This window comes from Trachemys scripta, chromosome 4 (assembly GCF_013100865.1).
Source record: "Trachemys scripta elegans isolate TJP31775 chromosome 4, CAS_Tse_1.0, whole genome shotgun sequence".
NCBI lineage: Eukaryota > Metazoa > Chordata > Testudines > Emydidae > Trachemys > Trachemys scripta.
The window spans coordinates 66,390,784-66,407,795 of NC_048301.1; the positions used below are offsets into that span (position 1 = coordinate 66,390,784).

Sequence of the window (17,012 nt, forward strand, 5' to 3'; positions counted from 1 at the left end):
ACACATCTGTTCTTTTAAAAAATAAAATCAATTTTTCCCTTTTTAGACCCTGATCAAGTATCCTTGATCAGGAAGGGTTCTTATGTCCTACTGAAGTCAATGAGAATTAAGCATGTACTTTAAATTTAAGCACATGCTTAATTATTTCCTGAATTGGGACTTTAGAGCCCTTGAAGTTAATTCTTCTAACGGGCATGCTCCGTTGTCAAGTATTTCTTTTAAACAACTTCCTTTGCATATCTGCATTGGCTAGCTGCACAAAAGATAATGGGCCAGAACTTCTAGTATGTGGTGCCGTTATTTTTGCTGCATTGTCAGTATAAACTGGACCCACCTTCAGTTAACTGACTCATGGGGGAAGTCATCAGTGCAAAGGTGGTCCTCCAGAAGCATGGAGCCAATGTAAAGGCTCTTATACCACTCCCCTTCTTTGCAGCTGGTATGGCAGTGCACAGAGGTGTTGTTGGACCCATGGGGACGTAGCCAGGATGCTCCTGCGCCATGCTTATCTCCGGCTGCATTTTTATCTCCTGGAGCTGTTTGCTGTCAAAATTAGAGCAGCCCTTAGGTTGCCCTAACTTGGCAGAAGGGAACTGGTGCTGTATAGAATGTTAGCATGATTAAGAGTGTAAAGGTGAAGTTTATGCCATAGTTGCACCTTCTCCCCATTGCTGACTTGTACTGTGTGTACTTAGGCTGTAGCTCTGAATCTGACACATACATTAAAAAGCAACCTTTTAATAAATATTATGAAAAGTGACTCTGGGAGAACGGCATCCAGGCTAAGAGATGTTTTTTCAAACTGTTAGTCCTGCAAATTCACGCTGGGATCTGGGGATGCTTTCTTTCTTGCATATATTCACTAGTAATAAACAAGGAGTCTGGTGGCACCTTAAAGACTAACAGATTTATTTGGGCATAAGCTTTAGTGGGTAAAAAACACCTCACTTCTTCAGATGCATGGAGTAAAGTTACAGATGCAGGCATTATATAATGACACATGAAGAGAAGGGAGTACCTTAAAAGTGGAGAACCAGTGAGACCCCTCCCCATCTATTATTGGGAGTGGACTACATCCACCCTGATCGAATTGGCCCTGTCAACACTGGTTCTCCACTTGTGAGGTACTCCCGTCTCTTCATGTGTCATTATATAATGCCTGCATCTGTAACTTTACTCCAAGCATCTGAAGAAGTGAGGTTTTTTTACCCACGAAAGCTGATGCCCTAATAAATCTGTTAGCCTTTAAGGTGCCACCGGACTCCTTGTTGTTTTTGTGGATACAGACTAACACGGCTACTCCCTGATACTAGTAATAAAGATTGTCTTCAGTGACATGTGTGGCTCCATTGCCTTCACAAGGCTTGTGCAAGTGTATCTGATTAACCCTATAGTTAGTGCTTAGGAAATAATTCTGTTTGATGCACAAAAAGGAATGGAATTTCAGATCACTCTCCCTTACCTGTGTTAGCTCTGCAGGGATAGAGGGAGTGCAAACTTTTTTTTTTTGATCACTAATGAGCAGATATGTCTTTGAAAACACATTTTTACAGTTATTTTTCAGAGTGGAACGTTAGGTACCTTTGTATACCCTAAAAAAGATCAAACGTTTTAACAATAGGAGCCAGGTACCAATGATGGGAAAATTAGAAATGCATAAAAACAGATTTTGAAAATATAAATGTCAGACAAAAATTAGCAGCAAAAGGAATTTTGTAGAGAGGTTTGTTAGATTAACAAAGAGTACTTGCAGATAAGATAGCATATGGTATAATCAACATTTAAAGATTTCAGTTCTTTTAGAAGGAAATATGAATGAATTTTTCATAAATTATACCCACTTTGAGGAGACAAGGAAAAAGGAGAGAGAGTTTTTGAAGCTCTGCCTTATATAACATTTCCTTTCTCTCAGCTGATACCCTAAGGGCATTTAGTTTAAATCCTGCACTTCAGGCTGTTTAAGTGGTTTGTAACAGGACAGGTACAGCATATTAAAGAGGCTTTACAAAGGCACCTTGAGGAATTGTCTTTTAATATTTTAAAGATGGGTGTCTTACTTTTCTCTCTCCCTTCCCTCCACCCATCACCATTTTATTTTAGCTGAGTCATCAAATTCTGCTGCAGCAGAACTCCAGAGTAAAATCCTACTGCGGGTTGTGCTATTTGTGAACAACACAACAGTCCACTTTTTGGCCTCAAAGGAAAGCACATGTGCCTGCTTTTTATTTCCTCTAGACTGAAATGAGGGCTAAGAGCACCAAGTCCCTTGATGAAAAAGGCAGGCTGAACAACTCTTGCCTGTCTCAAAATGCCTTGTGCTGGAGGCATTCATGGTCAGGTCTGCCTAATTCCTTAGAGAGATCTACACTTGCTTACATCTTTAGAAGGGGGATCACTGAAGAGCCAGAAATGCACGAAAAAGTGCACAAAAAGGCACAGCAAGTTCTTTCCTTCCTACCATTGGAGGTATAGAAAAATCAAGACGTAGTAAAGCTCCGGGGCCTTGGCTTTGAAAGCTCCTTTTAGAGAGCTACGTCCTGCTGAGTCTGATCTGGGAAAGATGCATGGACAGTGCTTGGAATCTGTTAACCTTCAGGGCATGCTGCAAGGCCCACCTTTTTCCCCCCAAGGCATTTGGGAAGGATTGCAGGTCTTGTTGTTAGTAGTGGGGGTTATTTTATGTATTGGATCATATTTATTATACATGGGAAAGAACAGTCCATTGTATTAAAATGTTACTGTGAAATTAAATTTATTGGCTGGGTGCCCAGAGCTTGGGAAGGGGGTCTCTAGTTTTGTTTATATAAATCAGTATGCACCTAGAAATGAAGCAGAATGTGAGGGCATAGAAATAATTGATTAATTCCATGAGAACATTTTTTTTTTTTTTTTTTGAGATGAGGGCTGACAACCCCTGCCATTTCCCGATGGCCCACGTATGTGAGAAAAATATAGAAACATTTAAATATTATGCCAAACAGCTAGAGGGTGCTCAAGTAGCAGCCAAAGCACCGTCCATCCATCTCCTATTTCAGGCTCTTAGGGCAAATCTAGCAATAAATTAAGTAGGGGGCAAATAAACACTCTCATTTGTGATCTTCAGCTTAGTATATTTTTAAAAATTGAGAGAAATAAGAAAAATAGCACCCACTATAAACTGACCAGGTCACAGTTAGAAGGGCCATAAGTCTTCATATCTTGGGGCACGAGTTGATCCCTCCCCATCTATGGTATTGCTAATTTGGATGCTTATGGCAGGGATTCTCAATTTTTTTCATTATATGGACTGAAATTTAATAAATTGTCTCGTGCACAATTCCTTTTCCATTTCTGATTGCGCAGACCACCTCCCTTCCCATTCCTGACCACATAACACCCCTGCAATTACAGCAGATGTTCACATGGAAAAATAGTAGGGAAGAACTTAATGTATTTTTAGCCTCTCTCAATGCAATTTGACAGCTGGAAATAAGGAGGAGTGCTGACACCACTTGACCAGCAGCTCTTGTCTCTATGGCTCACATTTTGAGAACTGCTGCCTTACAGGGTTTTATATGCAATTTTCTGAATCATAAGCTTGGCTATTGTCAGCTATCAGTTGGACTACTGGTCCTTCCTTGTGCGGCAAGTTCAGAGTTCCTACATCGACCCACCTTTTTTTTTTTTTTTTTTTTTTTTTTTTTTTTTTTTTTTTTTTTTTTTTTTTTTTTTTTTTTTTAAAGAGATGGGCCCAAACCATAAAGTTCAAATCTGGATTCAGAAGTCTCTGGTGGTTGGAGGTGGTCAGATCTAGAGTGATGAGATGGGCCCATCTCTATATTTTATACGGCTGAAATGATTAATACAGGGGTCGGCAACATTGGCATGCAGCTCGCCAGGGTAAGCACCCTGGCGGGCCAGGCCAGTTTTATTTATCTGCTGACGCGGCAGGTTCGGCCGATCGCGGCCCCCACTGGCCGCGGTTCGCCGTCCCAGGCCAATGTGGGGTGGCGAGAAGCGGCGCTGGCGAGCAATGTGGGGGCCGCGATCGGCCAAACCTGCCGCGTCAGCAGGTAAATAAAACTGGCCCGGCCCGCCAGGGTGCTTACCCTGGCGAGCCGCATGCCAACGTTGCCGACCCCTGGATTAATATAATAAAACTAAAGAGTATTACAAAGAACTGTAGGTAAATGTATTTTGTAAATACCTTCTCTGTCTTTTCACTATATTACTTACACCCTTCCCTGCTGTTCCCTTGCCTCCTGGGAAGTAAAATAGCATCTAATTTAGTTGCTTCCGTGTAATTATACATTGCACTTTTAAGCTCTGGGATTTATCCCTTCTTGCCTGTAGCTTTTAAATCTGCTCATAAACCACAGTTCAGTAGCCTGATGTCAGAGATCCATGTGACGAGGTTAAAGTGTATTTTCCCCCCTCTCCTTTCTCAAGAAAGATCCAACCTGGCTGAATCTCTGAAATGAATTGCTGTTTTGCCTTTTATAGGAGTAGAAGTATGATGTGTGAGCTCCAGGAAGCTGTTTCCCCACTTGTAAGGCTTCAACTGTTGCTACTCTGGATTATTTCAGATAATAAAGTACTTGGGGGGGGGGGAACAAAATTCATCTGGTTCTAGTGTACATGGTCACACTCTGGGCCTTGCCCTGGTGTTAGTCATACTCCGAAAGATTGTTCCCACTCTGCTTGTACTGGAGTGAGCAGGTTAAAAAAAAAAAAAAAAAAAAAAAAAGCTTGGTTTAAACCTTGTTCAGTAAATCCAACCACCAGAGTTTCTCTATTTACAGAATGAAAGTTGAAATCCTTTTTAACTTAGTATTGTTAAGTGGGGGGATGGGAGGCAAGAAATTCATATTTTAAAGTAGTAAGAGTCCTAAATAATTAGTTTTAACACAGAAACATCTTCTGCTGCCCACTTGGAAAGATTTTATAGCCCATGAAGTTCTGAAGTACAAATATTTGGTCAGTGCTTGCCAATCTTTGGATGTAACTTTACCAGTTTACCAGATTAAGATCTAGTCAACATTACAGCTACTTATGCTAAAGGGAGCTGGTTCCAGCACAGTTGTACCCTTATGGAGTTTCATTTTGCAGTGTAGGTGGGCCCTTAACATTGGTCCCAAAAATGTCCTAAAGCCTAGATCTGCACCAGAGCCCCTGACCAGAAACGGTACATGTGTGCACAAAAATAAATGTTACAATTACAACTAGAAGAGTGTGAGTTGCTGTTGCAAAAATTCATTTTTAAAACCCCAGTTCTAAGCTCATGTTTATAATTGGTTACTGTGATTCTACTCTGAACATTGGGAAAAAACTTCCCTTTCATCCTTTCTGGATGATGAATGGAACGGATGCTGCCAGTCTGCTTTGGATTCCTCCACTCAGTGTCAAAGGTCTTTTTTTGGAAAGCTACCTCTTCCCTAGCCCTTGAGGCAGGGCCATCCCTAGAGGGCTTTGGGGTCCGGGGCGGAAGCGACATCGCTTCCAGGACCAAACGTGCTGGGGGCAGGTAGGGGAGGCTGGATGAGGTGGTGCTCCCGCAAACAGCCAGGTGTGGCCCTGGCCATACTCTGGCCCCCACAGGGCCTTGCTTCAGCAGCACCACTGGGCTTCAGGGGGTTGGGGCCACACCACCCGCCTTCCTGGGGCTGGGGAGGCTGCGATGCTGCCGCCATGCACTCTCCCCCCCGGTGCACTCTCCCTCTGGTGGAAGGGGTGGGGCTAGGGGTAGCCTCCCCCAACCAGTGGTTCACCTGCTGCCCATGTGGCCCTAGCCCGTGGGGCCCGGAGCATTTGTACTGATTCGCCATCCCCTAGGGTCAGCTCCGCCTTGAGGTAGTTAGTTGCATGCACAAATTTCACAGTCATCTCTCTGAGACTATTTTTTATTACTAGACTAAAATGAGCATGATGGTCACTCAGGATCAGCGTAAGGTGTTTAGCTTGGGAGTGTTTTTAGTTTTAGCACAGTTAGTTATATTTGTGCCAAACAGCTTCTTGTCACAAACAAAAATTTCCTTTGGCTCAAAAGTACATGAAAAGGCCAACACTCTAGTAGCAGCATGTTGCAGGAGTCGCTGGGCTGACGGGCTGCAAGCACTGAAGTGCTTCACATTGCTCCCAAGTGACACCCTTCCTCCACCCCCAAAATCTGACCAGTGCTTGGAAGGGCATTTGTCAGCTGGCTCCAGTTGGATAATGGCAGCCTTAAGCTAAAGAGTGGGGTACAGATTTTTAAAGGTATGTAGATACCGAAAGATGTAGACATGCACCTAGTAGGATTTCCAGTGTATCTAGGCAGGTATTGATCTTCCAACTGATCTTAAATGCCTGGGCACTTCTGAAAATCCTGGGTTCCTGTCGGATCACTGCAGTTGAGTGTTGGGAAGGATAAAATTCAGAAAGAAATGGAAGGGTAAATTGGGGCAGGTTTCTGGGGAAATAACTTGGTCTTCAATCAATTTTTTAGGATTTTTTTCATTTAAATAGTTTCAATGAACCTATGCAGTGCAAAATACTCTGGCAAATAATGTTAATTTGAATGGGTCTTATATGTAAGTAGGCATTGTAGCAGGGTTGGGACTCACCACCTGGTGCCTCCTGCTGGTTATCTCTGGGAATTAGCTCAGTCCAGTGGAGCGCCCTCTCCTGGTGGTGTCCCGTCCATTGTCTCGCCCTTGGTTGGCGTGTGGACCCGCGTTGCTCGTCAACTCGCAGCGTCCTTTTCCGGACCACTGCCCTCTGGCAGTGCCCCTCAGTCCATCCACACCCCCTTCTGAGGGGGGTTGATCAGCAGTCTCTCTACGCCCCAGCCGCCATGTCCAACCACACACCCCAAAGTCTAATCCCTCTTGTCAGGGATCTGGCGTAGTCTATGATGGCCGCTTCCTATGGCCAATGGCTGGGTGTACTGCAAGGGGGGTAGGGGGGGACCCAGGCCCGCCCGCTACTCTGGGTCCCGGCCCAGGGACCCTCTGGCAGCAGCCTTGCTGTCCTCCTTCTCTCCCCTCGTCTGTCCTCTTCCCTGGGCCGCTTCCCCTACGGCCCCTTGTACCCACTAGGCCCTTCCCTTCAGGGCCTGCAGCCTGGCAGGCTATGGGCTAGAGCTCCCTTTTGTTCCCCGAGCCTGGCCAGCACTGTACTGTCCACGGTGCTAGTCTCCCACCTCTGGAGACAGCTTCCCCTTTCAAAGGCCTGGGACAGACTGCCTGCTCTCTCCCTGAGCAGCCTTTTAATAGGGCGGAGCCTGGCCCTGATTGGCTGCACGTCTGCGCAGGCCCACTGGCCTGCTGCAGCCTAAATTCACCAGGAGTGGGGCAGCCGCCCCACTACAGGCATTTTAAAAAAATACTTCCTAGAAAAGTAAAATACAAAGCCTGCTTTCTACCTTAAACCCGTCTGAAAGGACTCCCTGAGGATTTGAAGGAATTCTTCAGTGGCATAGGAACACTGTGCCTCTTAACCCATGGTGCATTGGACACAGTCTTGTTCTTCCTGCACTTTGACAATCTCTGGCCACTAGAATGGCCCATAGGGGCTTCTGGTCAGCTGGTGTAATGCACAGCAGCCTCCGAGGTCAAGAAAGCAAAAATGTTGCATAGCTACCTTTGTGCACGCCTCCTTCCTTATCCAGGCGTGGAAGGATGGACTCCTGGATTTGATTGTTAGTTTCTCTCAGTGATTCCATTTCAAATGAGTCCATTTTATAAACCAAAGAACATTTTCAAGCTGCCAGGCCAGTGCTGCAAACTCCAACTGGGATCTGAGAATTCAGCAGAGCTTTGTCTGCCTCAAGATTCTGCCCTCAAAATTCAGCTGATGATTCTTTTGCTGATGTGCGCAGTAGAATAGATTCCAGCTCACTGTACTGTATTGGCTAGGCAAGGATAATGGAAATACAACTATGTTTGTGTCTGTGAAATGGGGAGGCCTGACTGCTTACAGGGAGATCTATAGAGTAAGGAGTTGCCATTGTCATTTTGACATAGTTACTTTCCTGGTCATAGCCATACTCTAAATGTTCTCTGATGGTGCTTGATTATGGCTTGACATGCTGTTCATAATTGTAGCATGTACTAATGAATGCTTTATTAGAGGGAAGATATGCCCATTCTGTCTTTCTTTCCTTTCCATAATGTTGCAGATGTGGTTCACTGAGACTTGGAGTCATGGGAAGTGGAGCTTTGTAAGAGACGTTTTCTCCATGGTCAGCCATCAGGATCAATGCATTGGTTCCAAAGACATGTATTCTTGTTTAACTCTTCTGATTAGACCTGGTGACTGAAATGTGGGATCTTGAAGAAGCGTTTTCTGTGTACTTGCCAGAGAGCGTTAACAGAATAACATCTTGTGACGTTTCACTCCATATTTATGAAAATATGCTTATTATATGAATGACATAACTGAGATATGCAAGATGGCTTATGTAAGATAAAATTGGAAAGGTTATGATTTACTGAATGTGATTATCCAATTCGTAGGCCTGTGATATTTCTGTATCTGAACACTTGTTTTTCCACTGGGAGACAAAGGGTTCCTGCCATACATAAGAGCTATATAAAGCAGGGGAGTGACATCATCGTGGTTCTCCTCTGCCTCCCCACCCAAAGAGACAGTGAAAAACACCTGAAAGCAAGAACTGAATTGACAGGAGAAGGGTTGAACCCAGGCTGGGAGGGTGTCCAGTCTGAGAGTGGATATACCTGAAATCTCCAGCTGCAGGCCAGTGCAGCTGCCTTTCAATACTTTCTGTAATCTACCTGTGACAATATCTAGGGTGAGAAATTACATTTTGTAACCTGTTTCTTAAGTATATTGAGCTTAGCGTGCGTATTTCATTTTATTTGCTCAGTAATCTGCTTTGTTCTGACTTTTATCTCTTATATTCACTTAAAATTCACCTTCTGTAGTTAATAAACTTATTTCTTGGCTGTGCATACCTTCCTCTACATTGAGGGAGGAAGCGGATTTCATAACCTATCTTTGGGTCTGCACCCCAAGGGAGGGGGACACCTGAGTGCTGGGGCACGTCCCTTAAGCTGAGCCTTCCCAGAACTGATCTCAGTGTCTGTTTCATCCTGCAGTTTGGTGTGGCCCTGCCTGTGTGTGTGCTGGAGGAGGCTTAGTAGCATAGCTTGGCTCAAGCAAGACAGGTAAAAAGGGTACCCAGGCTGGCATAATGGTATCAGTGGTATCTCAGCACATCAGGTGGCATCCTAAGGGGGCAACCTGTCGCACATCTGCTTGAGCAATTTCAGGCTGACCAGGTTTATTTTGGGCAACATTGCTGTGACTGAGTCAAGCTAGTTACAAATTTGCAGGATTTCTGTGTATTAGACTTAGATGCTCCCCTCTCCTTCCTCAGGTGGAGGGGAATTAATGCACAAGGAAATGGGCTGAGAGCAGAGGGGGCCTGGAGTGGAGCAACAGCAGTGATCCCCTGAGTTTTCACAAATGTAGCCATATGAACTAGAATCACTAGACATAAGTAAAATAAATCAGATAAATAGGGGATATTGAGATGTTTATGGTAACAGTCAAAACAAAAATAATCATATAGGTACATTTTGCCTGATGTAATTGAAATAAAAACACAGATTTAACTACGTAGGTACTTTTATGGGACTCACCACCATGATATCTGAGTGCCCCCTAGTCCCTGCTCCCTTCTCCATCTGGAGAAGTAGCTTGAAAAGCTTGAAAAGCATAAGAATTAATTTCCACCTTCCCTGTGTGTGTGTGTGGACTATGTGAAGAGCTATTGTGAGGACACTAAGGAGAAGTTTGCATTTAGCCATGAGGTCCAGAGGTTTTTTCCTCTTGCTCCAGAGAGAGTTCTCTCTCCCGCAGTGTGCAGAGCGGAGCCTTTTCACAGAAGCCTGTTTTGCTCACCGGACAGGCTTCTGCATTTTGTACCAGGTTAGTTTTTTTAGTCTGTCTGGCTTAATTCCCAGATGTAATGAACTGCAGTAGAGTCTGGAAGTCACAAATACGTGTATTACAGTAGCTAGATCTGTGACTCATGCAATGGGACTAAGGCCTGGTGTACATTTAAAAATTAGCTCAATCTAGCTACGTCCCACAGGGCTGTGAAAAATTCTGAGCACTGTAGTTAGGTTGACCTAATTCCCGGCGTAGATGCAGCTAAGTCAATGGAAGAATTCTTCTGTTGACCTCATTACTGCCTCTCGGAGAGGTGGATGTATTGTGTCACAGAAAAACTCCTTCCGTTGATGTAGAAAGCTTCTACATTACAGCACTACTGTGACAGAGCTGCAGTTCCATAGCTGTGCCACTGTAGCAGCTGTAGTGTAGACATGTCCGAAGTCTTCTAGCCATTCACAGATGGTAATAATTTTTCACAGCCACAGCTGTCTGAGCATCTTTAGGAACTTAGATATGCAAGAGGACCCCAAGGCTATATATTGACTTTACAGTCGGCAGTTAGGTGCCTTAGATCAAGGGAAATATTATGGAGGAGACAGGTGCTCAGAGCACCTACCTTTACCAATTCTGTCATGCCTGGGTTCAGTTTTAGCCAGCTGCTCTTCATTCAAGTGTTGATCTCTGCTAAGGATTAGGAATGCAGAGAGTTGGTCCTGTTTACATCTGATGTGAAGGAGACATACAGTGGGGTATTATCTGTATATTGCTGACATTTTTCAGTGTGTGACCAGCTTCCCCAGTGTCTTCATATAGATACTGAATAATATTGGGGAAAGGACAGAGAGAGCCTTGCAGCAAGGCAAGAGTGCACTTTCAGGGCAGAGGAATAGTTGCCCATAACACCTCTCTGGGTTAGTTCTGAAAGAACGCAAACCATTTTAAGACATTTCCATGGACCTGTGCTGTTCATCTGAGCAAAAACCTCAGTCTAATGTGTATTGAGTATTATTATCATTTCCACAAGAGAAGCTATTGGAATGGGGGAGTTGGCAATGGGACAGCTAATACAGTGTTGCTGGAGTGGGAAATGAGGAATTTACCTCTCCAGTATCAAAACTTCAACTGCTTCCTGAGTACTAATACTCTTAGCATCCAGCTGTGAACCACCCTCCACACACACACACACACCCTCCCATGCATTGCAATATAAACAACAGTGGTACATTGAAAATTTATGGGCAGAGTAAAATAAAATTCAGGTAATATAAAATTAAGTAACATAAAGGTTACTTTATTGTACTTGGAGTTCCTCCTCCTCTCTCTCCCCCTCCCCCCCCGCTAGTCTGAAAGAGCTAGAATCTGTTGACCTTTGTTCTATTCGGGTTCATATATTGCACCCATCACCGTGGTATCTGGGCAATGCATTTAGTTTATTTTTAAAAGAAGATTGAGAATTTTTTTTTTCTTTCAAATTTGGGTATATTTTATAAATAAACATTTTGGATGTCTTTTCTGTTTGCCTTACAGATGGATCCAGCTTTGGAAGAAAGAATCAGAAAGAATAAGATAACATTGGAATCTGAATATGAGGTACTGTAGGCTTCTTGCTCAGGGCTTGTAGCCTTGTCTTGCCTACCCTAGCTGTTGGTCAGGTGTGCCTGCCCATAATTAAAATTAAACCAACTCTTTGTCTTTAATTCACTACTGTCCAGTAAAACCAGGGTTTTTTGATAAAAGATTTTGAACATGCAATGTTTCTTTCTAAACACAGCCCTGCTTTGATCTCCAGTTGCCAAGTACAGCACTACAAATGAAGCTAACAATTTCTGTGGCTAGCCTAGTCTATAAAAGTAAAGCTTACGCTGGACTTGGATAGAATATGTGCATGTCAGCATTTATGCTACATATGATGTGATGAGATCCTTGTGAGAAATTGCAGCACCATGTGACTGCCTAGCTGACACTACCCACTAATCTATCTGCCTCCATAACTACTACTTATATTCCAAACATGTGTGCAGTTTTCACACAGCTGCCATTCCCCTTTTGTCCATCAAAATATATATATATATCACGGAGAAATATTTCCTCCTTTCCCCCAAATGTATTTCTTCCCACAACTACACTGCTCTAAGATGGAGGCCTGAGCTAACAACAGGTTTAATGTCCAGTATCTCATAAGTCTTCAAGGCTGGAAATGGGTTTGTTATCCCTGAGGAAAGCTGTTATCCCTTTCCACAGATAAAAGGTGTTTGTTTCAGGCTCAGTCCCTTCCAAGATATTAGACCTTAAAATTATGACGCTGATATATAGAAAAGGTTTTTTAGGTAATTGTAGAGTTTTATAAAATTCAATGCAACAAATTATCTGCTCATTGTTTCTGCACTTGGTTTGTTTTGTTATTGAGTGGGGGGGAGAGGGATAAAAGGGCACAAATAATTTGGGGTACAGTTTTTTGCCTACAGTTATTTGCAGGTGAAATTCCTGACACATGGGTGTCAAGTACTTGATTTCACCCTACTTAAATATTCAAATGATAGAAACTATCAAACTAGGGATGTAAAAGGTTAACCAGTAAGCATTAGGCTTACCTGGTAACCAACCTTAACCGTTAACCCTGACGGCCCCGCGCAGGCAGCAGACACCCACGCCCCGGCTGCAGCTGGCCAGAGGGACCTCAGCCCTGGCCGTTCTGGGCTGGCCGGCGGGACCTCAGCCACGCCAGGCCAGTGGGATCCCAGCCCCAGTCGCGCCAGGACAGCTGGTGGGACTCAGCTGCACCAGGCCAGCCGGTGAGACACAGCCGCACCAGGCCTGCCATCCAAAGCGGACCCAGCCCTCGCTATGCCAGAGCTACCTCGGTTAACGGTTAATTAAACGATATAATTTTAATCATTTAACCAGTTAACTTTTTTAACCGATATTTACATCCTTAATAGTAACTGGACTTGCTAATAAAACCGTTCTATCACACTATCCCATCCATCATGAATTATCTATATCAGAATAATAATATGTACTCTTTTTTTGCTTTTCTTATGCAAGCACACAGACTTTTCCTTCTCTAGTATGGTAAAGTTATTAAATTAAGATGACTGGAAACAAATTTGGGGCATTGCACTTTTTACAAATAACTTTGTTTTGTACTGTTTAGGGGGCAGAAAGCTTCATACTCTGAGTATGAATGGAAAATCCCAGCCTGAAATTCATAATTTACAATCCACTAATGACAGTTCCGTTTGCCTTTTGGGAGCCTTTAGTCTTGTGCGCTCCCTTATATGCATTCTAACTCTGGTGTGATTTATTAATGTGAAAGAACCACAGTGCAATGAAAATAACATTTTCAGTCCCTGTCCTTTTAACATGGTGCATAACTCTAAGCTCAGAATGGAACTGTACGTGTGTTTGGATAAGCCACACTTTCTCCCAACCACAATTAAGTACATGGTTGAAGGACCATATTTAAACGGCCATAATTGCACTGACTCTTGTAGGGGACATCAGTGTTAATCAAATGAAAATGGCATAACACAATCTTAAACGCATGTTCAGATAATTCTTGTGAGGTTCATTCCTGTTAGCAGAAGTGACTGATATATTCTTAATTTTTGTTTTTTAATCTAAACTGCGGGTGAGCCCCACGCCACAGAGTTCAGATCTAGAGCCAAACTTTACCAAACAACACAGCATTCAGATCTTGCATTCCAGTGTGATTGATTATAGAGAGAGGACCAATATATGTTATTTGGATTGCATCAGGATTTGAAATTCCTCATAATTAAGGTGGATTCAGATCAGTTCGGGGCCCATCTCTAATGTAAAAATACAAATATATAAAAGTATATAAATTATAAAAACTTTACTATGGGCCCAAACCTGCTAAGTGCTGAGCATCGTAAATTCTCACTATAGTGCAAGTTAAAGGAGCTCAGTGCCCCAGCAGGGTTGTATATCATCTCACAGGATTAGGCTGTATCAGAGTGTTTGACTATTTAATCCATTGTTTCCTCTCCATTCCTACTGAAAAGATTACTGGACAAGTCCTTTGTCATCTCTCTCCTTGAGTACAGTAAACTTTCTCCTCTGTGGACCCTATATTCTACCTTTTCCCTACACTACTCTGTAGGCCACCCAAAATATGGCTGCTTAAGAACATCTTGGAATTTTATATATAGAACTACTTAGAGGGTTATAATAGTGCCTCTTATTAAGGACAGTAATAGTAAAATGCCAAGGGCCCTAAAATGGTTGCATAATTATTATGTAATACTCAAAGGAGAAGGGCATTATTTTACAATTTTGCTATACTAACAGCATTAATTTACACAGCTGCTGTTGAAGACAACTGTCCTTCTTGAAATTTGACTGTCTGATGTATAAAAACCTTCTGTTGACTTCTTCTTCTTCTTCTTATCAGAATATATGTGTTGAATTCTTTTGGTATGCTGAGATTACTGCTTAAAGCTTACCTACCGCCTTTTGAGTCCTGGCTCACAGGGCAAAGATATTTCCAATGTACTATAACATTATATCCTGACTCAATATGAATTTTGTGAGTTAAGATATCATCAAGTCATGATTTAAAGTGATAAGTTTCATGTAAAGACATTTTTTTCACTATAACTTAATAGTTGTGCGAAGTTCAGTTTATCCCACATAGGAGCATAGTTGGTATTGATGTTATTTCAAGGACTGCAGTAGAGGCAACCATTTGTGTGTATAATCTATACTGAAGTGTTAATCTCTCGGGTCTATCATTGGTTCCATCCATCTTGTGCTTTGGGACGTGCCAAAGGAGCAAACTGCCTTTACACACGTTCCCTTTTGCCTTGTGTTCTCACACAGCCAGCTAGTCCTTGCTGCTCTCATTTGCCTAATAAATCATTGCCCTTTCCATAGCTGAAATTAGTACTAATGTGAATGTTCCATGCTTGAGCCTTGTTAAACAAACTGTAAAAAATGCAAAGTACAGCTCTACCCCGATATAACGCTGTCCTCGGGAGCCAAAAAATCTTACTGTGTTATAGGTGAAACCGCGTTATATCGAACTTGCTTTGATCTGCCGGAGTGTGCAGCCCCGGCCCCCCGGAGTGCTGCTTTACCGCGTTATATCCGAATTCATGTTATATCGGGTCGTGTTAGATCAAGGTAGAGGTGTAGTATATAACTTATGCTAAGACAGAGGTCTAGAGTATTTTTTTTTTTAAGTGCTAAAGTGGCACTTAAAAAATTAAAGCAAGGAGGGGAATTATTTTCCCAATTGGCACATTGTTCCCTATCAAATAATTTATTTTGAACACCCCAAAAAAAAATTCTTTCTAATCATAATTTTTTTTTCTACAGTATCTTTCATCCTCCAGGATCTAAAGTGGTTTGCAAATGTAAAGGGTCACAGTCAACTTTTAATCACAATTCTGTTTGAAATTGGTTGTTTACTAACTTATATGTTACCCTGAAGATTACTATACCTGAAAGAGATTAGGGTGTTTTTTTTCTTTTTTTTCTTTTTTTTTTCTTTTCAGATTTTGTACTTTGTGGGCAATCACTTTCAATGTCCCTACATCCAGCATAGCACTTAACTTAAAGCCTGTGTTTAACTTAACTTACAGAAGTACTCCCATTGAAGTCAAAGCCTAAAATGAAGCACAAACATAAATTTGCAGGATTGGGGCCTTACTTAGTTTCCCCTATTATTTGTGTGAGTCTTTCCAACAGCGGAAGAGAAGAGAAAAATATTTTTAAATTGGAAAATATGATTGTAAAACCCCCCAAAAATGGCAGGAAGAGGGACTCAGGAGCATGTGAAGAACCTGAAACTACTTTTAGCATCCTCTCTCTGTGTCTTTTCTTTAACTGACTAGATTTTGAGTTATCAGTTTTCCTTTTAACTAACTAACTGCAAATACATAGTTGCAGTAAGAATTTTTCAAGACAAAACATAATTACCTGGGTTGGAATTTAGCAAAGGTATCCAGGATAACAAACCAGGTACTAAAGGGCTCTTCAGTCTAGCAGAGAAAGGCATATCAAGAACCAGTAGCTGGAAGCTGAAGCCAGACCAAATTCAAATTAGAAACTAGGCATACATTTTTAACAGTGAGAGTGATCAACCACGGGAACAAACATCCAAAGGGAATGGTGGATTCTCCATCTCTTGATGTCCTCGAACCAAGACTGGATGCCCTTCTGGAAGACATGCTTTAGTCAAACAAATTATTGGGCTCAGTACAGAGATAACTGGGTGAAACTTAATAGTGATATACAGAAAGTCAGATGAGGTGATTAATGGTACTTTCTGGCCTTAAACTCTATGATATATGAAACCAGATACTGATCCACTTCCACCTTGCATAGTTTATTCGATTAGATAAGAAGTCTGCGTGAGGAAATATGACTGAACTCTACCACATGCAGTGGGTTCACATCCCCTGTCCAATGGCCCACCCAAATCATGCCCCATACTTTGCACAATAGAACTACATCAGTTCTGCTGCATGGAATGACCCAGGCATCCATGGAGGAGGCGGCAACATTTGTCCCTGGGTGAGGAATGTGTAACTGTTTATTTACCATGTGAGATTGCTGGCAAATATTGCAAAATTATTAAATGGCATCTCAGTCTTCAAACAGCAGAGCAAGAGGTTTGGGAAGGCTGCTTCCTACACAAGATGCCTTGTGAGTGAAAGGAAATAATATATGAATTATCTCTGATAAGCTGGTTAGTGCCATTTACATCTCTTATTAATTGAATTTGGGCCCAGCCCCTGCACCTAGGGGGGTCCCGGACCACCCGCACACATACACACCCAAGTTTTAGTCATGGCGGGTATCTTTAGTAAAAGTCATGGATAGGTAATGGGCCTGTGAATTTTTGTTTACGGCCTGCAACCTGTCCATGACTTTTACAAAAAATACCCCTGACTAAAACATAGCCTTAATTATTAGTCTTTCACATGCCAAGACTAGCAGTAGGTATGACAGCAAGTGGATTTTAGTTAGGGCAGTTTTTGTGTTTAAGTACTGTATTTGTTGAGTGAATGTACAATATATACATAAGTTATCTTGTTCTCCCTTCTTCCTCTTTCAAAAATCTCATAAACCTGTGGTTCAAGATGTGGGTCCCGGGGAAAGGT

The 17,012-nt window shown here is 42.5% G+C and overlaps 1 protein-coding gene across 2 annotated transcripts in view; it reads left to right on the plus strand.

Moving 5' to 3' along the window:
• LOC117876851 (cytochrome c oxidase assembly protein COX16 homolog, mitochondrial) overlaps window positions 1–17,012 on the plus strand; it is a 75,851-nt gene that overhangs the window by 37,703 nt on the left and 21,136 nt on the right. For both annotated transcript variants that reach the window (XM_034769306.1, XM_034769307.1), the window contains one exon: window positions 11,407–11,469. In XM_034769306.1, coding sequence (XP_034625197.1) covers window positions 11,407–11,469 — 63 coding nt within the window. The remainder of the gene's footprint in view (window positions 1–11,406; window positions 11,470–17,012) is intronic.